The sequence below is a fragment of the Punctularia strigosozonata genome (assembly GCF_000264995.1).
Source record: "Punctularia strigosozonata HHB-11173 SS5 unplaced genomic scaffold PUNSTscaffold_4, whole genome shotgun sequence".
Classification (NCBI taxonomy): Eukaryota; Fungi; Basidiomycota; class Agaricomycetes; order Corticiales; family Punctulariaceae; genus Punctularia; species Punctularia strigosozonata.
Genome location: NW_006767436.1, coordinates 1,871,328 through 1,894,462, shown reverse-complemented (window position 1 = coordinate 1,894,462; position 23,135 = coordinate 1,871,328). Strand labels below are relative to the sequence as shown.

Sequence of the window (23,135 nt, the reverse complement as noted above, 5' to 3'; positions counted from 1 at the left end):
ACATTTCGCGTTTCCATGTAACGCAACTCCCAGTGTTTTCATACGATACGAGAGCTATCGTATTGCGTACTCTACTGCGGGAATCCGCCGCCACTGAATACTTCTGCATGTATCCTGGCTGATTGCACTCCTTTTTTCTTCAGCTCCCTCGTCATATCTGTCATGAATTGACCCGGTCCGCATATGTAGTAGTTGGTGTCTGAGTTTTGTATATGGAGGAGTTCAGCTTTGATTGACCTCAGGTCCATCCGCCCAGCGACATACTGGTCCGTCTCGTGAACGGTGTCTTCGGGTTGTGAATAGAAGAATGCAATGGATAGTTGCTGGGGATTGACTGCAGCCAGAGAGCGAACATGTGCTTCGAAGGCATGGTGCGCGCGCGAGCGAGATGCCTGTATCCAGGAAATCGGTCCAGCTGGTGGAGATGGTTGTCCAGAGAAGATAGAGTTCAGCATCGAGAGAAGTGGAGTGAGGCCTACACCGGCGGCGAGGAAAACTACGGGAGCAGTGGACTTCTCGTCAAGGAAGAAGTCTCCGAATGGCGCTGCAACGGTGATGTCGTCGCCTTCGTGAAGGGTATCGTGTAACAAATTGGATATCCACCCGGGATGGGCAACATCGGTAGTGTCGACCTGCCCCGAACCAGGAACAGTAGCTTGTAGTCCAGCTTCTCGCTTGACGCTGATCCGGAAATGGTCTGAAGTATACGCATCGGAAATTGAATATCTTCACAGCAAATGAATCAGGCAGAACTGGCATGAATCGGTATCAACAGATGCTTACTGTCGCGCCTGCCACAATCCGAGCTCCTTGACGTACTTCTGTACGGCGGTATACTGCCCAGGACGATATCGGGGCAGCGGTTTACCGTCCTTTGGCGTCAGGTAGAAGCTCGTAATATCACGAGATTCTTGCACGCGCTTGGATACTGTGAACTCCTTCCAGCCCACCCAACCTGCGGCTTCATAAAGCTCGGCTTCGCGGTTGATACACAGATGTGCAAGCTGCCAGTAGGCGACTTCCCACGCAGTATACAATTCGCCCGCAAAAATATCCGTACCGAGGATATCGGTGATCGCTCTCATTAGGTATTTGCCCACGATCGCGTACTGCTGCGGAGTAATGCGTAGTGATGCGTGCTTGTGACAGATTCGTTCGACAGCTGGTAGCAGTGGAGTAAGATCATCGATGTTCACCGAGTATGCGTAAAGAGCAGCAGCGAGTGCATCCGCCTGATGTCCTTTCTATATGTCACGTTAGCATTTCATGGGGAACACTGAGCATAACCCTACATACCATTTGCTTGGAGCTATTGAAGACATTTTTTAGATCGGGATTCTCGTCAAGCATCGTTATGTAGAAGTGACGGGTGATAGTGGAGCCATGTTGGGCCAGCACGGCCGCGGTGCTCCTGATAATTTTACGTTGCTCTTCGGTCAAAGGTCCAGGATGCGGGAGATCGGAGACGGATTGAGAACTCATGGTGAGGAAGTAGGGACCACTCCACGAATCGCTGAACAACTTTATATCCGTACTCCACCGACGAATCCGGAGCCACAGGACGTGCAATGCGTTTCCGCGATCTATCGTTGGATGATCATAGGGTCCCGGTCTCGCCCATCTCAGAACATCCAGAGTCCCATCGAAGTCGTCCAAATGCTCAGAGTAGACGGTCTAGGGCGGACCTGCCGGCATTGGCGGCGAATACCGGCGGAAAGGAGACAAACATAGCTGCAGGTTGCAACTGGATATCGGACGTCAGTTGCCAGTTCGACACAGCTTCTCAATCGCAACTCTAGTGCTTCATGTAACAAGATTGCATTTGCGTATTCAGCGTAGAGCCCGGGGAGTCATCGACTTCAGAATGAACTCAAGATAGTACACGAGCGTTTCGCCCAGGAGGATCGCGCGCTCTACGCCTTGGCGCAGCCGTGGAAAAACTGCCCAGTTAGCCACAACCTTCCTAATCCGGCTGGCCGTCCTAGACTCAGTCCCGTCCCTCAAGCAACGATCACCCAGCCATGGCTAAGTCCAAGAAGTACGCTCCTGTGTTTTCGCGTTCTGTGTCACATTCTGACTTAGGTCTTGCACTCGCGCGGTGTTGCGGTCGCTACTCCATTGGAAATTCCTGCACGTTTCGCGATGAAGCCATACCAATCACAACCAGAACAAGAAGGCCCACCGTAATGGCATCAAGAAGCCCAAGACACACCAGACGCGTTCTCTGAAGGGCGTACGTGTTAAACTTTTCGTTGCTTATGAATAAACGCCGCTCAATCTTTTCCTCCCAGGTTGATCCCAAGGTTTGGATCCAGACGGTTTCCTCGGATTGGGCTAATTGGCTTCGCAGTTCCGCCGCAATGCCAAGTTCGCTCTCATCGGTTCGGTGAGTCTCTAGAACGATGACGAACGATCACCGTCATTCACAACGACCCTTAGCGGAAATCACGGAGGGACGCAAATGAAGCATCATAATGCCGTTAACATGTTCCATCGGATGGGGAGGGGGCTGCCCCATGGATGCTCTCGCAAGGCGAGAGTCGCTGCATCGCTCTATACGCTTCACCGCAAATCATGTCGTATATGCTCTATGATTCGCATGGCCTCAAGGCAAAGGCACAAAACATTCTTCGTCTGTTGCACCTGGTCGCCAGAAAATGCACAATATTATAAGGTTATTGAAGACTATTGTAACATCCGCGGTCTTACAGGTATGATCCTACGTGTCTATCGTTACTTGAAGAGATAAATGCGAACCATGAACATGAAGCATGAAAGGGTAGAGATGCCACATAAACTCATGAACAGAGATTAGCCGAAGATAAACACAGTGACGTGAAGCAATCAAGATGAATGGTGTAGAAAGATAAGCATAGCATCATCAAAACATAAGACAGGTATTGCTCGGAGGCAGGACCGGCACACGTTAATGTAGCCTTCTTCCTTGCTCGTCGACGCCTGTTTTTGCAGGTGCAGTTGAGTTCCAACGGGTTCGGCCAACACCAATTGGGAGCATTGCCTCTTCTCGTACTTTATTCGGCGCCCACGACAGCGACAGCGGCAGGTCGACTTTCCGTCCAGCAGCTGCGGTACGTGGATTGGACGATGAGGGCGGAGCAGGCGATCGTTGGACATAGCGACGGCTGGTGTTCGAGGACAGGTGGGGCATCGCGGAAGAAGACTCATCCTCCAGTTCATCCGTTCGATTATCCTCCACGCGGTTATCCACTTCACCACCTTTCCATCGCCGGCCCACGCCGATCCCGAGAGGCATAATAGTGCTTTCGCGCATCCGCGACGGCGCCCACGCTAAGCCCAGTGGGAGGTCCAAACTTCTTCCCTTCGCGCGGCGCTTGCTGCCTGCGCCTTCGGGCTCCTCCTCTTCGATTGAGGCGACCTTGGCCTTTTTACTTGCAGCTACATCCGCGGGGCCCTTGCGACTACTCAGAGGCTTAGGTCCAGATACGGCGGGTGCCGCCGGTTCAAAGGAAAATGCAGGGAGCAGCAAAGGGCCACGAGTCTTCGACGAGGAACGACCCCAACTCGAGGATTGTGCCCGGCTTTGGTCAGCGGTACTATTGGGGGAGACCGCGCGTTCTCTTGCGTTGGGTGATATTCGATCGCTGTTGCTACGCAAAAGCGCCTGCTGCTTGGAAGTACGCGGGACGCCTTCGCTTTTCCGAGAATGAACGGTGGACGATGCCTTGTCCTTGACACCGGCTCGGACAACGCCGACTGCATGGCCGCTCTCGCTGGGTTCTCCTTCGCTATGCTCCTGGAAGACGACCTTGCGCCCGCCGCCGCTCCGTTCGAAGTCGAAGCTGCTGTGCTTGCGATGGACACTCGGAGAAGTAGGCACAACAACTGCTGCGCGATGGTCGTTGCCTCCGACGTGAAGGATAGTGCGTGTGCGAGTGCCAGGGGGCAGGTGCGCATAGCTCGCATTTCTGTCTTCACCCGGTCCACGACTGTGGCTGCTGCTTCGCTTGAGGTTTCTCTCCCCATGATTGTTCACCGAAACCGTGCTTGACATCATGACCGGGGATCCTACTCGGCTGGGACTGAGCTTTCGTTCCTTGTCCTTCCCCACACGCTCTCTGGGTGCCTGCGATGATCGCGGAGGGCGATGACTATCAAAAAACCCACGCCCAAGAGGGGCAGGTGTTTCCTTGCTCGGGTGATGTTGGCTATCCACTAAGCCTCTGCTAGGTGGGGCTCCTGGGTTCAATACGCTGGTCCTTTGCGTGACACTATGATTTCTCCGCGTATCCTGAGTTGCGATCATGTGTCTATCACGGGGCGGTGTCGGGAGAACAAGATTAATGCCAGGTATATTTGCGCTGGATTCCGCCATTGGCGATAGCGGCGAGGTGCGTTGTGGCATGATAGTCACCTTCCTATTTGCACTGGGCGAGGAAGCATGGGTACTAGAGCTGTGCTCAAGATAAACATCCGCATCGGCGAAGGTCTCCTCTGCTTCCAATCCCGGACTTTCATCGAAGTCAGTGTACGCCTCGGACGCGCCAGAGTCCGGCATCTCAGAGGCGCTGGTTTCAGGAGCTGCGGGAGAGGGCGTAGGGCGCTGCACTGAGCCTGCGGTTGCCATCAAGAAAGATGCGCCGCCCATAGCAAAGCGCGGGCCGCGCCGTGCGGTGGTGTTGGAGGACTCGGCATTCGAGTTGGACGACGAGAAGAATCGGGGATGGAACCAGAAATCGAGTTTCGTGTGTGCGAGTTTCGTACGACGGCTTGGGCGCGGGGTTCGGTCGTGGTTAGATGCGTGCAGATTAGGGTCAGAGGAAGACGGCGGTGGAGATATAGCCGCTGAAGGGGCAGTCGTGAGATCCACGGAAGGTCGTGATGAAGGCGCTGAAGTGTACTCTCTGTCGTGATGGCGTGTCATGCGGGGAGAGATGGGGGAGGTGGGGCGGGAAGGTGAACGGAACGAAGCTCTGCGCGGGCTTGCGAGCAAACCAAAGAAACTACGGCGCTTTGACTTGGCCACAGGTTGCTGTATAGGGGTATGGGGTCGTTCCGTAGAGGGGCCAGCCTGGGCTGCGGGCTGGAGAACAGACACTTCCGCCGTTATCTGAGAATGCCGCTGATCGTGAGCATCATTCGTATTGGAAAGCGGGCGCGAAGGTGAGCGCGTAATGGGCCGGGATTCTCGGCGCTCAGCGATGGATTCAGAGGCGCGGGATGACGGGATGGTGCTGAGTCTAGGGCGCAGGTCCCCGTCGTCAACGCGCGAAAGCCGGTCTTCAACCTCTCCGTAACTTGGATTTCGAGCGTGCGACGCGGCGCGCTGGGAGGCTGGTTCGACCTCCGCTGAGCGGGAGCGACGCTTGAGCACGTTGCGCTGCTGGGCCGATGCGGACGGCGAGCGACTTCGGAGGCGGGCGCGCAGAGAACCGTAGAACTGGAACACGCGAGAGCCACGCGTGAGGCCCGTCGCAGGACCTGCTGGGGGAAGCGGACGACTTGCCTTGGATGCGGACGACGACTTGGGCTGGTCGACCATCTCGATGGCGGAGTCTCCGACGTCCATGTCCTCATGGGTCGATGGCCGCTCTGATGCATACTCTGACGAAAACACACTTTCTTCCGGAGAGGACCCAGCCTGATCGTCATAGCCACGCAGACGTCAGTGTTCGGTTCGGGTATCGTGCGTATGTCACCCACCGGTAGCAGAGATTCCTCGGTGGGTGTTTGCGGTGTCGCCCGTTGTATCGAGCGAGTGTGGATGAGGGACGGGAGCTGGAGGAGCGGGATGCAACGGACGCGACGGGGGAAATCAGAGCACGTGTGAGCAGGGTAACAGATGCACGAGGCCGCGCGCTGAACACGCGGCGTAACGGAGACCGGGCGTACCTCTTGGGAGAGCTGCTTGAAGATGCCCCTTGCGCGAGGCCCGGACGCAGATGGTGACCGCACGGCCAGGTGCGAGTGGACGGAAGGCGACCGACTGAATTGGGAACGAGATCGCGTGGAGGCCACGACGGACGCCGTGCTCGTTGATGCGGAGGCGCCTGGCAAATCCTCTGTCGTCGCTGCCATTGTCGCTCAATGGACTTGCAGACCACTCCCTTCGTCCACTCGTCGTCTTGGGTGGCCGCAAACATCTTTCGAAACCAGTCGATCACCGTTTCTCATCAACATTCCCACGGTCGGTGCGTGGTACGTGGTCGAACAGCAAGACACATCTCCTTACAACGAATCAACGCCATCATGTATGCTCGGTTAAATGTAGTACACGACGCCGAATACGATGGCTTTGAACGTCGCCGCCAGCCTGGACAACTCGCCCTGAGGCCTGCAGGCGTGGCGGCGGCGACGCACGACAGCGGCACGACCGAAACGAATGAGTGGCTGTGTTTGGCGATCACTTGAGAGGAACGGGCACTGGGCTGCTGGCGGCTATGTCTCTCCTACACTCTTTGAGGCAAGTTCGTCTAATTTACCTTCCTGCTCATACCATACTGAAGGCATCTGTTAGCTATGCTGCCGCGATCCTCGCATTCTGCTTTGTAGTGCTTTCGCTGGGTGGGTACTCCAACCTTCGCTGTTTCACATTACTCATACGGAGCAGCTAGCGGCCTTCTCTGGGTATCCGAACTAATAGAAGAACATACCAGGACAGCGAAGACTGTGGGAAAGCGGGGGATTTATGTGAGTGCTACAACGCGCCCCTCATGCACTTCGTCTGATTCCTCTGTGATCACCTTCCCCCAGATCATTATACTTCTCCATGTTCTCCTTTACGTCTCTGACTCCTTGCCGTTACCCCAGACACTCTTCTCCGTCGCCTGCCATGTCGTCTATCTACAAAATTTCTCTTCGACCTGGCCTCTCATTTCGCTCTCCTCCCCATCCTTCCTCGCCTCTTGCGTGCTCGTGGTAGCAGACCACTTCCTGTGGTTCTTCTACTTCGCTCGTATCACGCAAGACGCAAGACACAGACGGCACGGCAGGACTTCCGTCGGCTCAAAATCCGTACCAGGGTTTGCGGACATTGCGACGTTCTTCGGGATATGCGTTTGGCTCGCGCCGCTCTTCCTGTTCTTGAGCCTCAGTGCAAACGACAACGCGCTGCCAACACAGTCAGGTTAGTCCGTCTCGTCCGCTCCTGCGACCTAAAAACTCATTCTGCCCGCTAACAGGCGGAGCGGCCCCCTCCTCACCCTCCACCCCCGTACACACTCGTCCGCGAGGATCGCTCTTCAAATCTCTCCTCAAGCTCCGCCCCTCGGGGAGCGACGGTATCATCGCGCCGCACAGCCCGATGCCGACCACCCCGACCCGATCCTCGAGCTTCAGCAGCTTGAACATCCACGCGCTCAACAATCAGCCCTCGAGCCCGATACTGCGATCAACTAGTCCGCATGCATACGGCGGGCGCACGTCAATCGACGACGTAGGCGATTCGCGGTTCATGCTCAGCCCGCCGCCACGGCGGGGATCGAGTCCAGGCCCTCCGTCGTCCATGGCTGGTGTGACTACACCTACACCTCGACGAACGAATGTAGGCCTCGGCCTCCGGCGCTTGCCCAGTTCTGCGAATACGGCGACCGTAGACGGCCTTGTGTCGCGTTAGCACGGTTTCCGCATGTGTACATTGCATGCTTGCGTTAATGATCCAATGAGTTGAATGTTTCGGTGTCAAATCTTGCACTCGGGCATACAGAAATCCCTACAAAAAGCCCCTCACTGCCCCTCCAACGTTCTGCACGTCGAGCAAGAACGTGTCGTGCCCCCATACCCCGCCGAGCTCATAATAGCTCACCCGCTGGTTGCCCGCCAGCCTCAGGGCATCCGCCATCTCCCGCTGTTGCTCGACCGGGAACAAGATGTCGCTCTGCACGCCTAGAATCAGGGTGGGGGTATGCGCGAGTGGCGCGAGGCCTTGTGCAAGGTCGGACAGGTAAGGCGGAGGATTCGGAGGCGGAGGATGCGACTTGGAATGAGAGGTACGATGAGGTGGTTTACTGGGGAAGGCAAGAGATGAGGAAGCTGCGTCAGACGTCGGAGCCGGTTTAAGATGCATGTTAAGCGATTGCAGAGAAGATGCCGTAAGGTCGAAGAGGTCCATTGCTTTGGAGATATAGATCAGCGAATTTGCATCATACTTGAGGCAGAATTCTTCGCCCTGTTACGTGGGGAAGTGAGCTAGATGACCGTCGGGAAGGATGCAGGTTACGAACCTGGTGGTCCAAGTATGTCTCTATGAGGAAATCGGGACAAAGGGCCGGCTTGCGTATCCGGGAAACCTCAGATGGTTCGTTCGCTTTCACTGGTAGCGGTCTTAGCTTTCGACCGAACCGCAAGTCCCACTCTGGACCTGAACGGTAGGTGATCGTAGCGATTTCTAGGGAAAATTGAGTGAGTGCCATCTCCGCTCAAAATGACGTCCCACTCACGACGCGCTAGTTTCATACCCGTGTGGGGAGGAAGTTTGTCATAGTAAAAGCCGTTATTCCAATTCGGATCCGCCATGAGCACTGAATGGTATCAGCTCGAGTCAACCAAACCATGTGGAGCGCCATACTGACCGCTTCGCTGCGCATAACGCATTGCAATGCTCCCTGGACTACTGCGGGCCGTGCCGCTGATGCTGACGATCTTCCCTACGCGCTCAGGATACAGCCAACCCGCGGCCAGACTCTGCATGCCACCCATACTACTTCCAACGCTTGCGTATAGCTTATCAACTCCTAAAAAGTCTAGCAGACAGAACTGTGCTCGGACCATGTCGAAGATAGACAAAATCGGGAACCGCGTTGCGTACGGCTCGCCCGATCTCGACGTAGGGTCTATTGATGATGGCCCTGTTGATCCGTAGCACCCTCCAAGAACGTTGCAACAGATGACAAAGAAGCGGTCTGTGTCCAACGCAAGGCCAGGTCCGATGAATTTCTCCCACCACCCCGGGCTGGAGTTAACAGAGGTTGATGCTGCATGCGAGGAGGCGCTCAAGCCAGTGTGGAGAAGTATGACGTTATCCTTGTTGGGTGAGAGGATGCCCCAGGTCTCGTACGCAAGGTCAAAGGATGGGAGTGATGAAGAGTACGTGAGCTGCAAAGGTTCGTCGTGATGGTAGATGTGATAGGACGTCGGATTGGGGCGCGCGTAAGGAGGTTCCGGACCAGACTCCGGGTCGGAGCCTCTCCGCGATGGTACGGTGAGCTTGGGGGATGAAGCTATGCGAGGTTCACGATGTGTGTGCGCGTGTACGCACGCAAACGAAGGCTGTTGTTTGCTCGAAGAAGCTCTTGGAATCGTTTGACAATGATCGTGCCATGTCGTACTGGTAGTGGGAGCCGGAGGCTTCTGGCTGCCTGAGGCGCGCAGACGAGACTCCCGAGCGGCATGGGCGTCCACGCATGGAAAGACCGGCCGTTCCGACAACGAGCTAAGGGAAGACGATGCACGGGTTTCGCGCAGCTTTTGTCCTGCACGAAGCGGAATCCTTGCAAGCCCCGACGAGGCAAGTTTCATGGTGGTATCGATCGCTAGTGCTGATCCTAGACGAATGAGAGGGCCGTGGGTAGTCTGGCGAAAACAGCGAGGATGTACTGAAGTAGACGTTCCCGCTGAGCAAGCCATTGCCGCCCGCTGATGTGTTCATGGTGGTCAACATTGCGTGCTTGATGGCTGTGCTCCTTTCCCCTTCCAGGAAACCTCAAATTGACGCCCGCGACCTGTGGCTGTCATCATGGCTGTGCAAGACTGCGGACCGACCACGCTCAGGCTGAGCGGCTGAAGCTGTCGGCTTTCCTCAACGCGATGAGCAACCTCGAGAGTGAGCAGTTTCTCGAACGACATTGCGCTGGACTGACTTCCTACTTATACCAGAGACTTTGTTCCAGCTCAAGGTGCGCTACTGTGTTCTTTCGGGCGTCGCATGTGTTCGCTGACCAGGAGCGCATAGTTCACGGCGAAGACGCTGAATCGTCAAGCAAAGAAGGCGGCCAAGGATGAGGGGACAGAGAAGGCGCGCCTCAAGAAGGTCAATATTGTCCTCTGACAGTGACGTACATTGACAAGCATCTCTCTTAGGCGCTTATGCAAGGTAATAATGATGGTGCTCGTATCTACGCCTCCAATGCCATCCGCAAGAAGTCAGAATCACTCAACCTCCTCCGACTGGCAAGTCGGCTTGACGCCGTAGCCAGCCGCGTAGAGACCGCGGTGACAATGCGTCAGATCTCTGGGAACATGCGCCAGGTCGTAGGCGGCATGGACAAAGCGATGGAGAGCATGAACCTCGAGAGGGTAAGATCGCACGCGCTGACTAACTCCTGCATTGTGTTGCTCATACTATTAATTCAGATATCTCAGATCATGGACAAGTTCGAATCACAATTCGCTGATCTGGACGTGCAAACGTCATACATGGAAGATACCATGTCATCTGCGACGGCGGTATCAACACCACAAGATCAGGTTAGATCTTCTGTGTTATCTGCTACACCCGTTGTCCGAAACGTCTTCTTGCGGCGCAGATCGATCAATTACTCAAGCAAACTGCGGAAGAGGCCAACATCGAATTGCAGCACGACCTCCAAAGCGAGGTTCCTGACGCTCTTAAGGAGGTACAAAAGACTCCGATCCGCGAAGAAGACGACAAACTTGCTGAACGGCTGCGCGCTTTACGGCCGGCTACGTGACGGAGACTTGGGTTGTGGACCAGAGATCTTGCCAAGTCTGATGGAGTGCGCGTGTTGTTTCGTGGCTCATGTAATCTAATGTACCGCAACGGACACATGTATTCTAATAAATGAGGAGGCGAGTTTGATGAGGCAGCCATCGCAATTGTTAAATATCACTACCCTACCAATAAGACGCAGGACGGTCCCTTCATCTCGGCGCGCGCAGCCGATCGTGGGTACTGCAGCCCTGTTCAAGTTACCTCGATTGTGCTCGACTTACTCTCCTTAACCGCCTTACCTCTTGCTTACCTCGCGAATTCTTCTACCACCTGTCCGATAACTCATGAACAGGATATTTGGATCGTCCTCCAGTAAGAAACCTAAGCCAACCCTTCAGGATGCTATCAGCTCGGTTAGCGTCCTCCACCTAGCGGGCCGTATATGGGTCTCACCCAAGATTTCCTGCATATCACACACGCCCAATCTTGCTAATACTCCGAACCCTGGCGGTGTCCATTACCATCCCGCACGGATGTTGTATTCTCCACCGCCAACGAACAAAAGACTGACACGCGGATGGCATCCATCGAGGTGAAGGTGAAGAAGTTGGACGGCGAGCTGGCGCGTTACAAGGAGCAGATGAGCAAGCTACGCAATGGACCTGGGAAGGTGGGAGTACGTCTCTATGTGTCGCGGTATCACTTACGCCCACTGCTACAGGACGCTATCCAGCAACGGGCATTACGCACGCTGAAGCAGAAGCGCATGTATGAATCGCAGCTTGCGCAGTTAACACAACAGACATTCAACATGGAATCGGCAGCCCTCGCAACCGAGAATCTGCGGAATACCATGGCGACCGTTGATGCTATGAAGACTGCGAACAAGGAGCTCAAGCGCCAGTACGGGAAGATCGATATTGACAAAATCGAAGTACGGGGCGTCTACGTTAGTCTCGGGTGACACTGAACGTTCTTCAGAACATCCATTATGAAATGGAAGACTTGCTAGAACAAGCAAACGAAATACAAGAGTCGTTGGGTCGTTCCTATGCTGTCCCGGATGAAATAGACGAAGCGGACCTTGAGGCTGGTTAGTCCTTGCTCGGTCACATTGATCAATACCATCTACTGACTACTATCATAGAGCTGGAGGCTCTAGAGCTTGATCAAGAGGAGGAAGGCGCCTCATATCTCGCTGATCTGAACAAAGCGCCCGACTTCATTGATGAATCGCCTCTTGAGGTTGGAGAGGTACGTAGCCTGGGCTTGTTGAGATAGCTTCGCTCACATTGTTTTCTTCAGACCAATACACGCGAAGCAGTCAAGACGACAGGATGAGCGATACTTGTTGATTTATCTCAACGTATGATTATAATCCGGATATTGGGGTTTCCCTGCGTCATGACTCCTTGTACGTTTTATTGGCATGATGCATCCTATGTGCGCTCCCGCGGAAGCCGATGCCTGTGGAAGGTTGACCATCTGCCGATTCGAGCGGGCATTCGCGGGCCATTCAGCAAGTGCAATGTAAATGCTTTGCGACGACAGTCCATGGTTGCTATGTATAAGTCCCTTTCTATGTGCAAGAATGAGGGAAATCCCTTCTCAGGCCGAGCGCGCGGTCACTATTTTCCTGGGGAGAATTTGCCAGCCATAGCCTGGCTGAGCATAGCCGGGGGTGGAACATGATTTGGGATAGAGTCGGTAGGTGTCTGCGATCCAGATGGAGGGTAGCTGGGTGTAATGGGTGTACCTGGAGTTTCCGTCATGAAGTGTACGCGGCGTCGATGGAGCTTATGAAGAGGTATATGAGCGTAAGCGAAAGCGAGCACAAGCCGGATGAGATAGCGGACCTGCGGCATCTTAGGGATTAGGACTAGAATAAGGGCAGTCAAATTAATGGCAAACAGCCACGGGTTGTAGTGCGTGTAATGTGTTGAGGCCAAGAATCTAGAGCGGTAAAACACGATTAGCGAAGGGAAGACTTGCAGGCGGCTGTTCTGCGCACAAAACGATCGGAACAGAGAAAAGCCATTTCTTGGCCGGAGTATACTGCGCTCCCTCGTCTATTTGCTCCCATAATGTTAGCTCGTCGTAAGCGCCGCCATGCATCTCGTTTTGAAACGGTATGCCGGTCACCCAGTGGAACATGAGGTACGAAAGCTGCGCGCATGGTCAACGACCGCGAACCTTTCGGTATCAGAGGGCGCGTACAGATAGGTAAAGCAGATTAGTGAGCGTCCAGCTAATTTGTTGTGTCATTCCAGGGAGCGTATCCAGCAGCATCTTTCCAGTCAAGATGAGCACCGGGTGGATGAGCCATGCGCCTGCTGGCATTATGAGCATCGACTCGGTGCTCTAGAACTCGGGCCAAACCTTTGTGGTCGACCCATTCTACGTTGTAGTTAACATACGCTGACTGATCGAGGATCTCATCCGGTGAACGCGCTCCAACCTCCTCGACCTTGACGATGCTGCTGCTCCGCTGTCGCGTCTTCATCGTCTGTCGTTGCTCCAGGCGCGGTGACATGGCTATATCAATCGGAGGCGGTCTCGGAGGTGTCGACCTTATCATGGTCGGGGTGAAACAGAAGAAAATGGCGTCCTGAGAGGAAATGGAGGAGTACAGCAACCAAGGAACGGGCGCAGTGAACTGCCGTGCGTGGCTGCGGCCACGACCCCCTATAAACTCGGCTCCCGGGTTAGTCTTTACCTTCAATCCGGTCACCTTATCCTCTGTAACATGCTATTACATTGGTCTGTGCTAGAACCGTCGGGCACCTCGAAATTATCGGCAATACGGTTCTCCTCCCCGGTCTGCGTGAAATCTATCCGTTTATTTCCCACTGGCGCCCAGCCTTTTGCAGCAAACCCCGATATAGTCGCGTAAGAGTGTCCCTGAGTTGAACGCGACGAATGTTGAGGGTCTACCTTGGGACAGTCGAACCGAGCCTGAGGCGTTTCGCTTGAACATCTTCTTCAATGCTGTCCCAATATCGACCAATGCGAAGCAGAAACCAAAAGCCACCAATGCTCTCATTCCAACGACGCTGGCATACACCGGCACGCCGACCAGCTTCGACATAGAGATGGGTCATGAGGTTAGCGGCGAACCACACGGCCTCGCATTCACTGACGTACGGTTGACTTAGTATGCTACCAGACTTATGATACTCAGTGGGGATTTTCATTCCATAACAATCGCCGTATACGGCGAGATCGCATCCGAACTGTCAAACTTCCCTACGACCTACGAACCGCGGACTCTGCCAATGCCGGACGCATTGCCCTTGCATCCCGCTCTGGATCCCTCTAATTCCACGGTGCCGACAAATGTGGCTCGCAAGTTGTTGGCACCCCTACCGGATATCCCCCTTGAACTTGTCATTCAAATCATGTTCAGCCTGAAGCCGCCCAAGGAAGATTGGGATCTCGTAGAATTCCCTCATCTATATGCTGACCTAGCAGGACTGGTCGATAAGGACCTTGAAACGGCTTTGCGGATCACGTCAAGACCGCTGCCGAGTGGCACGCCCTCTGAGGACATCTCAGACTTCGCCGATAACATCACGCGATCTCTAACGTACAAGGTTTACCGTTTGGCACGCGTTCGCTTGTGGAAGATGTCTGAAACGTCTCGCTCAGGACCCGGAGGAACCACACATGATCGTAGGAATATTGCGACATAGTGCATCTCAAGAACCGGCATTGGCGAAGGCTCTGTTGGTAAGCACATTTCACGAACTGGAATCTTCCTGTACTTAACTCCCCCCCCCCCTAGTCAAAATTGGACCTGGCACGGTTGCTCGATGCAAACGCCCTCTTCAATCAGTACACGCTTGGGCGTCTCTTGGAGGCAGCTGCGAACCCATGTATTGCTACCCGTCTGAACAGCCCTTGGTTTCTGGAAGTGTTGTCAACTATCGAGAGCAGCTCAACCCCGGGCTCTCCACGGATAGCCGCTATACAGAATATACGGGCTCGTTTACAAGGGTGGCATATCCTCGAAGACGCGCTCTCGAACACACAAGGAGACTTTGCGCAGGCCCTGCGAATGTTATGGGACATTGGATGTGACGAGCAGTCTTTGGGGATCTGGTTATTGTCAATGGCCACCAACGAAGACATTCAATACCGCTTATGGGAGAACCCTGTGCTTCCTTTGCAACACGCGTTTCCACCTTCGCTGCTTATTAGCCAGACATCTCGCATCTCACATGACGAATTCATCCGATATGTGAGAGCATATATTGGAGTAGCGTGTGTCATCGTCGTGTTCGCCTGGGCAGATACCTGGTCGGACCAACACTGTCTAGAAAGGTCAGTGGCATTAACATGGTGGAAAGACGTTCTAACAACCATTCTATATCAGGACTCTGGCCATTATCCAGATGTGGCAAGGTACCGCAGGTTATAAGGAGGTGCGGATCCGTCCACCTACCCTTGACTATGCCTTACGCCATCCACAGATTGTCAACCATCTCTTGCGCTTGCCCCAGGTCATTTTCAGGATGGAATGTATGATAGGCGATAACACAGCCGACGCTGCACCTTCCCCGTCAGCGATCCGCGCGGAAAACATCGTCTTTCGTCTGGCTGAAGATCCGCGCTCGTTCCTATCTCCAGACGTCGTGCGATGTCTCTTCGTTCTCAAAGCACCGAAAGCGCCGCTGCTGCGCATATCCGAAGACGAAGTTTGTCAGTTGCAGGAGCATGCGATGATGGCCGAAAAGGGCGTCATGGGAGCAGTGGCTGGGATGCAAAGATTCTCGCAGGAGCCCGTGGATTCTCGCAGTATCTGCATGCTCCGAATCGCGCTCGCTATCGTTGAGCAAGCAATCTGCGGAGACACATACGGTGGCTGGCACGTCCTTGAATCCCTGTGGGGCACGGGATCCCAGGGCCTCTTGTCACATCTTGCGGATGCTCTGGCGGCAGCTAGTCACCATGTTAACGAACAATTCTCCATCGTCTTCCAACAGCAGGTCACAACAGACGACATCGGCCAGTGCTTTCTCGTCGTCAAAGATATGCTCTCCCTCTTGATACGTCTCATGCCGACATTTCCCATGCCAGCGCGCGCGGTCCGCTCCCTCGCCTGCCATGTAGCGGACGTCTTCCGCTGTACAGATGCCGCAGACATGCTCTATTCGCAGGCCAGCGATGCTTGCATAGCCGCTCAGACAACACGTCAAACATGCATCGATTTCACCCGCGAACTTGCTCACGTACCCACCGATTTGAGCCTGGAACACACCTCGTGCGAGACGGTCTTGCGTTCTCTGTTGAAACATGGTTTAGAACCGGCGGGACATGATCCTGCGTACCATCTCCTGCAAGTATTTTCGCTGATCGATCACTTGCTCCCTGCCGACGAGAGTATGGATGACGAAAGGGAGTTATGGACTCGCGCTGTCCTCCCTAATGTTCTGCAAGATCTGGCAGCCTTTTTCCGAGCACTTGACACGGAAAATAAAGTGCACATGGTGAAGCGATTGGTCAACCTGGACGGAGGTATCGTCGGCATAAGCGAGTGGCTGGTGATAGAAGAAACACGTCAACTGTCCAATAGATTGCGATCTCTGGAATCGATTGGAACCTCCGCACCGTTATTGACTCTCTGGCAATATGAGGCCACCTTGATGCTTCGATTTTTGTCGGACTTGATGTCCTCGTCATCTACTGCCTCGGGATGGTGCGTTTCGACTTTCAGCACGGTATTGGACGCCGGCGATGCATTAGCCGAACCTCTGATCTACCTCGCGGATCGGCACCTGGTATCGACACACGCACGCGACATGGTTAATGCTTTTGGGAAGATCCGGGACATCAACAGCGGTTTGCTGTGCATAGCATTAGCGATCTCGCTGTTACGCATGGTGGGCGTTAATGAAGACGAGGATTTCAACCAATCCCATGCGCGGTTCTTTGAACAGGCAATCACACGGCTCGAATCCTTGAATTTCGACGGGCAAATCCCCCACTTCGACTTAATCCAGCGTGAATTGGGTGCTGCCTTGTCGTTCTTGAGCAAACTATCTATCGATCAACTATCAGAGGATATCGCACAATCTACCTTCCGATTATACTCGTGGATGATCCATCGGTCGGGATCATCATGTCCCCTGCCCGTGCAATCCAAGGATGCGTATGTGAAGATGGTCGACATTGTTACACAGTCTTTACCTCTGGAACAAGCCCGTGCATTCGTTGCGTTCCGCGAAAAAGTAGCAGCAGAGGAATTGAAAACGGTTGGTGACCCCGACGTCAGCTTACCCGCCGCAATCGAGATACCCCTGCATGAACTTGCCAGTCTCATCCATTCGGATAGCGCCTTCACTCCGTCTACACCGACCCAGAAACCGATGATGCACATCGAGGATGCGTTCGGTGTCACTGTCTCACCACCGACATCTCTCCTCCGATCGCCTGCCATATCAAAGACGAAGACATACGTAGGGGACGACTTCCGCTCGAGCAGATCAGGTCCGTCGGGACGGCAGAACACCAGCAGACTTCCCAGTACACATGTCGACGTAAGCGCTAGACACAACCTCATGAATTGAGCTGACCAACGAGATCGTTCAGGCGTTCGAACTAGCCTCTTCTCCACCTCTTACTGCTGCATCCGGCCCGATACCAGTGACAGTTTGCCCTGGTGACTTGTTTGTAGGTTTGGCTCCTGCGTTCGATCAATGATAGTCCGCTACGATGATACATAAATATATGTCCGGTGGTACATGTATGTCAGATAGTGAACGTGGTGATAACAATGCTCTAGGGTAGATGTTGGTAGTTGTGTCGCGGTCGCGATCTCGCATGGGAAGATTCAGCGTACGAAGGCGGGCGGTCGTCATAAACGGGAAAATAACGATCCATCTCTGAGGCATCGAATTCTTCACCTCCTGTAGGTGTTGCGACAGCTGCTTCGAGTCGATGGTCTTCCCAAGAGGTCGACATAGGCTTGGCTCCCAAGCGATGCGTTCGTTTTCGTCTGGCTTTCACGGACACCCGCTCGGGTACCGGGGTGTCGGTTGTGTTTGCTTTCCGCGGGCCGCTGCGCACAGCGAAGTGTTGGAAATTCCGAGTAAACGGTGACAATGTATGATTAGAATGACTGAGTGCGCGTAATTGTGAGACTGGATTGCTGAGTGTGGGACGGACAATAATATGGCGGGGGGCTGCGTCGGAGAGGTAATGATGATCTGGAGGCGAGCCTGATTGGAAACCTTCAATGTCAGACGAGGACAACGATATTCGGCGAGGTCTACGTTTGCTATGCATCTCAAGGCCATCTGCATGTTCGGAAAGCGGGGGCGTCATCAGGGACTGGCTAGAGCGAGAAGTTGGGTCGGCGCTTGATGGGCTGAGCGTGCGAGGGGACGAGTTATACAAGGGTGGGGTGGGTGGAAGAGCGTCTGGCTGAGGTCGATGGGCGCCTTGTTGCGACCAGGCCTTTGACCATACGCCTGTCATTTCCGTGGCGTCACCGCCGTCGATGGACTCTACGAGGGAAGCTGGCATCCTAGGGAAGTAGGGATTCGATACCGAGCTCATGCTTCGAGGGCCAAGACGGGGTGCTCCAGCAATGATCGGCGATGTCGTGGATGACGACGAAGCGTCTCGAATATAAGTACTCGGTGACCCCCAACTGGAAGATGAAGGCATCGCAGATAGTGCCACGGTACGCATGCTAACAGCAGGCGACAGCGCCGGAGATTGGCCGTGTATAACTCGCGGCCGCGTGATCACACCACCACCCACGGCTGGCAGCGACTCGAATTCCGTCATTTCGTCGGAACCTATGGCGGTAGAGCCAAATTCCGACAGATGCTCCCAAGATTGAACTGACTCGTCCAGATCCCGCGTCCGTTCCTCTTGAAGCTCTTCCAGATCCGCCAAACCGCCCTTCTTGGAACCGAAAAGCCGTTTCAGGTTGCCGAAGGCAGCTCTAGAGGGCGCTCCTTCAGGTCGTAATCCATATGTCGGGTCAAAGTTCTCGATGTCCGGGAAGCTTGCATCGGATGAATCCGGAAGAGAGCTGGGAGACGAAGAAACAGGGTTTGGTAGTGATGTTTCACCATCGCGTTTGTTGGAGAGATGATGATCTAGAGGCGTGAATGGCGCGGAGTGGGCTTGTCCTGAAAGCGTTGATATAGTAGTTCTCGTTTGCGATGGGGCGGGGTGCCGATGAAGGTCGGGAGAAGAATGTGCGGTTGGTATAGAAGGAACGCGGGTGCCCCCCCTTCGATGCAAATAAGGCGCTTCCACCTTTGCCTTCATCCATTGCTGGCTTAAGCGATGGATGATGCCTGGCAAATCTTCTCTGAACATTTGTCGTAATTGACCTTCTATCTCCCGCTGTATGAAATTTTGTATGACCGCAATCGAGTCGAACGTGCTGTTTATGTCGACGTTTTGTAGGGGGTCTGTCTTAAAGACAATGGTGATGCCTTTCTGTTTTGAGACGACCAGCACGACATAAGAACTGAGCTTGAAGTTTGACAGTCGCAGAAGCATAGGAACAACCAGAGGCTGCTTAGCCGCGAGCATTCCGCGAGATCCTCCCATGAGATGGATGTCAGGTTGCTTGTGGTTGAGTGGGTTCGCCTATGTTTCGTCAGCACCAATTTGGCTCATATACCATGGTATACACACCTGAACCTTGGTCCGAAGAACAATATAGGCATCACCATTATATGTAAGGCGAAATATTCCACGAAATTGATCCATGGTCAGATCCCCAATATCCCGGATCTCAAGCTCTGGAGGCTGCTTATGTCTTGAGCGAGGGTTATTCTACTGAGGCAGCAGCGACGAACCTGGGTGCCCATCTCGAGCTCGACAACCTCAATCTTATCGGCGATGACGGGCGGTTTGGTGCCCTTGTTCAGAGCGGTGTTGAGGAGCTCGATCGCATGTGCGTGAAACTCATCGGAGAAACGGGGCCATTTAAATGAGAAGGACATGAAGTCTGCTATCGTCCGAGATTCCTGCTGAGTGATGGATCCCAGATGCTGGCGTATGACCTAAGTCGGCAAATTGCACAGTTTAAGCAGCATATTCAGTGGAGTTGTCCAGGTTCAAGTCGAGAACTCCAGCATACCCCTTCAGCACGTGCCCCGCTGCCATTTCAGACTCAGGAGTCAGAGTGCCGCGATACCCCCCCCCCCCCCGGGGCAGCAACATAGACAAATTGATAGAAAACGTCGGATTCATGCACAGGTATCAACAAGATGCGGTATCTACACATAGCATAGGACTAGAGCTACATTAAAAATGTATTCCACAGGACCACCTGGAGAAGAAAAAGGAATGTGGTATCACCGATATTTCGATAATTTACTTACGACTTCGCAACTGAGCCCGCAAATTTTCATTCTCAGTCTGCAACGTCGTCATCTCGTCGAGAAGCTGAATGCGCTGAGATTGATCAGAAGTTCGCAACGCCTCTATCTCGTCTTCCGCATTCTTCAGCGCCTTCTTGCACTCCGCCAATTGTGCTTCCATCTGCTTTCGCGCACCATCCCCTGCCAGGGTAACCTCCTCAGCCAGGCTGAGAGTCCTGGCACTGAGTGTTGTGTTCGCTTCGGTGAGTTGGAGAATCTGCTGTGCCTGCTCGGCCGCAAGAGCCTCAACATCTCGTTTCTCCGTTTCGATGCGATCCACAGCGTCTTGAAGACGCTGAACCTCGTCCTCCCTGTTATCCGTTCATCGATCAATCGACAGTACGGCACGTAAACATCACTCACAGAGCAGCAAGTTTCGATATCGCCGACATGTTCCGTTCTTCAAGTGTCTTCACTTGCTTCTGATACGTTTCCAGGGCGGCGTTGCTTTCCAACGCGAGCTTCTGCGCCCTCTCCGCATTTTTCTTGAGAAGATCATGCGCCTGTGCAAATCGCACGAGGCGTTCGATGAGGGCTCTGTCATCCGCGATCAGGGCTTGTACCCTGCTCGCGAAGGATTCGATGGAGAAGGGACCCCCAACGGGTGTACGGGGCGCGCCACCGGGGGAATCATAAAGCGATTTCAGCGTACGAACGTCCAGATCGGACAAAGACGGTCTTTTAGTTTTTGGGCTACTAACACTCGGGCTGCCGGGTGCGATGGGTGAGCCCACTTGGGAACGAGGGGTCATCTTCACCGCTCGAGCTTCCGGCGAAGGTAGAACGTTCCAAATAGGGAGAAGGATCGAGACCATCTTGCTTGCATCTCCGTCAGAGCTCGTGGACGGCATAGATATCGTGGATGTGGATAGTGCAAGGCTCGGCCGTGACGGCAACTCCCCGAGACTGTCCGATTGCTCCTGCAACGTGAGTTGAACATTAGAAAACCACGAGAGGACAACGTGCGATAGATTCTTACCTTCAAGCGCGCTTCGAGGTCGCGTATCTCCCTACGAGCTTCCTCGCGTTCCTGCCTTGCTTGCTCTACATCTCTCGCCAGGTCTTCCCGTTTGTCCAAGCCCTTCTGTAGGTCTTCCTGGAGCTTCCGACGGGCTGCATCCCACTCGGCTTGATCCCGAGAATGAGCATCAAGTTTCGCAGAAACTGCTTCAAGATGAGCCCCAATGGATAATATGATCCCCTTCGACGAGAAGTCGCCAGAGGATAAGATAATATTGTGCTCCTTGACTAGCGCACGTAGCATGTCCGAACACTCGTCGAGCTGGGCATTGACCATTTGAAGAGATTCGCCATCTCCCTGACTCCTGATCTGCACCTGTTGCATCTCCAGCTTCAGCTGGCTCAACTCTTCGTTCAAAGAATCAGACTGGGCAACAGCTTTGTCCAATTCCTTGTGCAACGTAATCCGTTCCTCGTCCCATTGTCGCCTTAGGCTATCGTTCTCCTCCCGAGCACGGGCAAGCGACGAGCCAAGTTCTGACGCCTCTCCACTCTGCTCTTCCAGCAGCTCTAGGCGGCGCTCTAGCACGTCAACTTCCCGTGTTTTCCTCTCGAGCTCCGTTCGGCCCTGTTGCCAGTCCTGTTGCTGTTGAAGAAGAACCTGCACTTGAGAATCCAGCTTTCGTGCCGTTTTGAGTTCCTTCTCCAAGCGATCGATCGTTTCCTCCGCGCCTTGCAGCTCCATGCCCAGGGACGTCTCCACCTGTTCCTTCTCGAGCCGGAGGAGCGATAGTTCACGTCCCATCTCAGCCTGCTTCCTACTAGCCTCGCCTAACTGCTGCGTCGCAGCCTTGAGCTTCTCTTCGAGTTCCACCACGTCTGCGAGAGAAGGTGCTGCCCGAGGCGGTTGTGGAACCACAGCATCTGCGTGCCCCGCAAAAAGATGAGCACCGTCAAACCGATTCTTGGACGCGGTGGAAACACTAGTTACGGAGGAAAGCGTTGGACTGATGAGGGAACTTCGACTGTCTCTGCCGTCTGTCGTGGTGTCGCTAGCGCCATTACTCTGCGGAGCCAGTTTATTTTCCATGCTCCGCACGGAAAAGCTGAGAACTCCTGCGCGATGTTCGTACAGACGCCGATTCACCTCGCTGAGGCGTTCCAAAACTCGCCAAACTTCTTTCTGGGCGGATTCTACTTTCTTCTCTGACGCTTCCAGCTGCTCCTCGGTTTGCTTCGACATCTTCTTGTATGAAGCGTTGACTCTAGACAGAGATGCGGCGGCATCGCGAATCTTCGTTTCCAGCATTAGTTTCTTGTTCATTGCCCCTAAACGAGCAGAGAGTATTTGTTGCTCCTGACAGCAGGTTTAGCGACACCGTCACATACGCCAACTGCGTAACGCACTTTCTTGAGTTCCTCCACTTCCTCTGCTGGCAGGATCTCGCAGTCCCGGCTTTCCACCACAGCTTCACTGGCGAGTAAACTTATGAGGAGTTCATCGCGGCTATTCCCAGGAGAAGATGGGCGAAGAGGGCTCGAGTAGTTGGGGAGCTTTCGGGATATGATAGACGGACGGCTGATGGTACGGGGTCTTGAGCGTTGCGTAGTTTCGGGCGACGGCGGTAGGGACGGTGCTTGGTTGCGCACGGGGGACATGAAGCTCGAGGCTGCATTTGACATCGGCCGCGACTGAAACGACGTATCGCCGGCGTCTGATTCTGATGGCATCGCTGGGGGTCTCTGTTTGTCTTTGCGAAGAAACAGACCTGATCATGCCTTGATTTAAACTCAAGCAGTGGTATATTACAAGGGTTGATAACCAACCGGCTGTTGTGGTCTTCGGGCTCTCCAGAGGGGATCCAGGCAGAGACTTGGTCGGACTACGCGGACTGATCGATGGGGACGATGGAGGCCACGACGGCTTAGCATTGATGACCAAGGGTATGGTCGCCTTCGGAGGCGACTCAGGTTTCGGTGGTGGATCCGGGGTTGTCGCGGACGACGCCCCCGTGAATAGTCGTCGTACGCCGTTCATCGCCCAGAAGCCAGGGAGCCAGCTAGCATGGACTAGGACGCGCTGTGGCCGTCACGCACGGCGCAACAAAGCGCAGGTGAATGAGGTTAAGGGCCAA

General features: G+C 54.2%; 10 protein-coding genes across 10 annotated transcripts; 5 read left to right on the top strand and 5 right to left on the bottom strand.

The window, feature by feature from the left end:
• Positions 1 to 71: 71 nt before the first annotated feature.
• Positions 72 to 1,482, bottom strand: PUNSTDRAFT_100706 (globin-like protein; the record flags this gene model as incomplete). The annotated part of the gene is made up of 3 exons (XM_007382313.1): positions 72 to 726; positions 784 to 1,244; positions 1,297 to 1,482. 3 exons carry the CDS (start codon positions 1,480 to 1,482, stop codon positions 72 to 74), a joined length of 1,302 nt encoding a protein of 433 aa, XP_007382375.1.
• Positions 1,483 to 2,000: 518 nt separating this feature from the next.
• Positions 2,001 to 2,663, top strand: PUNSTDRAFT_51446 (uncharacterized protein). Its single transcript, XM_007382312.1, has 5 exons — positions 2,001 to 2,038; positions 2,149 to 2,233; positions 2,292 to 2,303; positions 2,351 to 2,386; positions 2,440 to 2,663. The coding sequence occupies exons 1-5, from the start codon at positions 2,022 to 2,024 to the stop codon at positions 2,473 to 2,475; spliced, it is 186 nt and encodes a 61-aa protein (XP_007382374.1). The 5' UTR covers positions 2,001 to 2,021; the 3' UTR covers positions 2,476 to 2,663.
• Positions 2,664 to 4,916: 2,253 nt separating this feature from the next.
• PUNSTDRAFT_142771 (DUF396-domain-containing protein) lies at positions 4,917 to 7,657 on the top strand. The gene is made up of 8 exons (XM_007382311.1): positions 4,917 to 5,620; positions 5,683 to 5,757; positions 5,872 to 6,177; positions 6,251 to 6,442; positions 6,497 to 6,543; positions 6,590 to 6,669; positions 6,733 to 7,105; positions 7,161 to 7,657. Exons 4-8 carry the CDS (start codon positions 6,420 to 6,422, stop codon positions 7,592 to 7,594), a joined length of 957 nt encoding a protein of 318 aa, XP_007382373.1. The 5' UTR covers positions 4,917 to 5,620; positions 5,683 to 5,757; positions 5,872 to 6,177; positions 6,251 to 6,419; the 3' UTR covers positions 7,595 to 7,657.
• Positions 7,658 to 7,690: 33 nt separating this feature from the next.
• PUNSTDRAFT_100700 (homoserine acetyltransferase) lies at positions 7,691 to 9,542 on the bottom strand (the record flags this gene model as incomplete). The annotated part of the gene is made up of 4 exons (XM_007382310.1): positions 8,550 to 9,542; positions 8,418 to 8,498; positions 8,202 to 8,365; positions 7,691 to 8,146 (listed from the first exon to the last, which is right to left on the bottom strand). Exons 1-4 carry the CDS (start codon positions 9,493 to 9,495, stop codon positions 7,691 to 7,693), a joined length of 1,647 nt encoding a protein of 548 aa, XP_007382372.1. The 5' UTR covers positions 9,496 to 9,542.
• Positions 9,543 to 9,730: 188 nt separating this feature from the next.
• PUNSTDRAFT_85245 (uncharacterized protein) lies at positions 9,731 to 10,825 on the top strand. Its single transcript, XM_007382309.1, has 6 exons — positions 9,731 to 9,799; positions 9,853 to 9,872; positions 9,929 to 10,006; positions 10,057 to 10,272; positions 10,330 to 10,443; positions 10,503 to 10,825. Exons 1-6 carry the CDS (start codon positions 9,784 to 9,786, stop codon positions 10,665 to 10,667), a joined length of 609 nt encoding a protein of 202 aa, XP_007382371.1. The 5' UTR covers positions 9,731 to 9,783; the 3' UTR covers positions 10,668 to 10,825.
• Positions 10,826 to 10,992: 167 nt separating this feature from the next.
• PUNSTDRAFT_65818 (uncharacterized protein) lies at positions 10,993 to 11,746 on the top strand (the record flags this gene model as incomplete). The annotated part of the gene is made up of 4 exons (XM_007382308.1): positions 10,993 to 11,061; positions 11,214 to 11,318; positions 11,370 to 11,582; positions 11,630 to 11,746. The coding sequence occupies 4 exons, from the start codon at positions 10,993 to 10,995 to the stop codon at positions 11,744 to 11,746; spliced, it is 504 nt and encodes a 167-aa protein (XP_007382370.1).
• A 530-nt stretch (positions 11,747 to 12,276) lies between these two features.
• On the bottom strand, positions 12,277 to 13,151 carry PUNSTDRAFT_65633 (Orm1 type endoplasmic reticulum protein; the record flags this gene model as incomplete). Its single annotated transcript, XM_007382307.1, has 5 exons — positions 12,277 to 12,444; positions 12,505 to 12,601; positions 12,660 to 12,814; positions 12,866 to 12,981; positions 13,028 to 13,151. 5 exons carry the CDS (start codon positions 13,149 to 13,151, stop codon positions 12,277 to 12,279), a joined length of 660 nt encoding a protein of 219 aa, XP_007382369.1.
• A 243-nt stretch (positions 13,152 to 13,394) lies between these two features.
• Positions 13,395 to 17,350, top strand: PUNSTDRAFT_142767 (uncharacterized protein; the record flags this gene model as incomplete). Its single annotated transcript, XM_007382306.1, has 8 exons — positions 13,395 to 13,537; positions 13,593 to 13,752; positions 13,804 to 14,241; positions 14,297 to 14,377; positions 14,433 to 14,971; positions 15,024 to 15,072; positions 15,121 to 17,187; positions 17,240 to 17,350. The coding sequence occupies 8 exons, from the start codon at positions 13,395 to 13,397 to the stop codon at positions 17,348 to 17,350; spliced, it is 3,588 nt and encodes a 1,195-aa protein (XP_007382368.1).
• A 1,548-nt stretch (positions 17,351 to 18,898) lies between these two features.
• PUNSTDRAFT_38104 (uncharacterized protein) lies at positions 18,899 to 19,620 on the bottom strand (the record flags this gene model as incomplete). Its single annotated transcript, XM_007382305.1, has 3 exons — positions 18,899 to 19,261; positions 19,310 to 19,426; positions 19,474 to 19,620. Coding segments are annotated over 3 exons (627 nt in total), but the record flags the coding sequence as incomplete, so codon positions are not given.
• Positions 19,621 to 19,886: 266 nt separating this feature from the next.
• Positions 19,887 to 23,040, bottom strand: PUNSTDRAFT_85232 (uncharacterized protein; the record flags this gene model as incomplete). The annotated part of the gene is made up of 5 exons (XM_007382304.1): positions 19,887 to 20,351; positions 20,404 to 20,960; positions 21,020 to 22,357; positions 22,408 to 22,769; positions 22,828 to 23,040. Coding segments are annotated over 5 exons (2,828 nt in total), but the record flags the coding sequence as incomplete, so codon positions are not given.
• Positions 23,041 to 23,135: the final 95 nt, after the last annotated feature.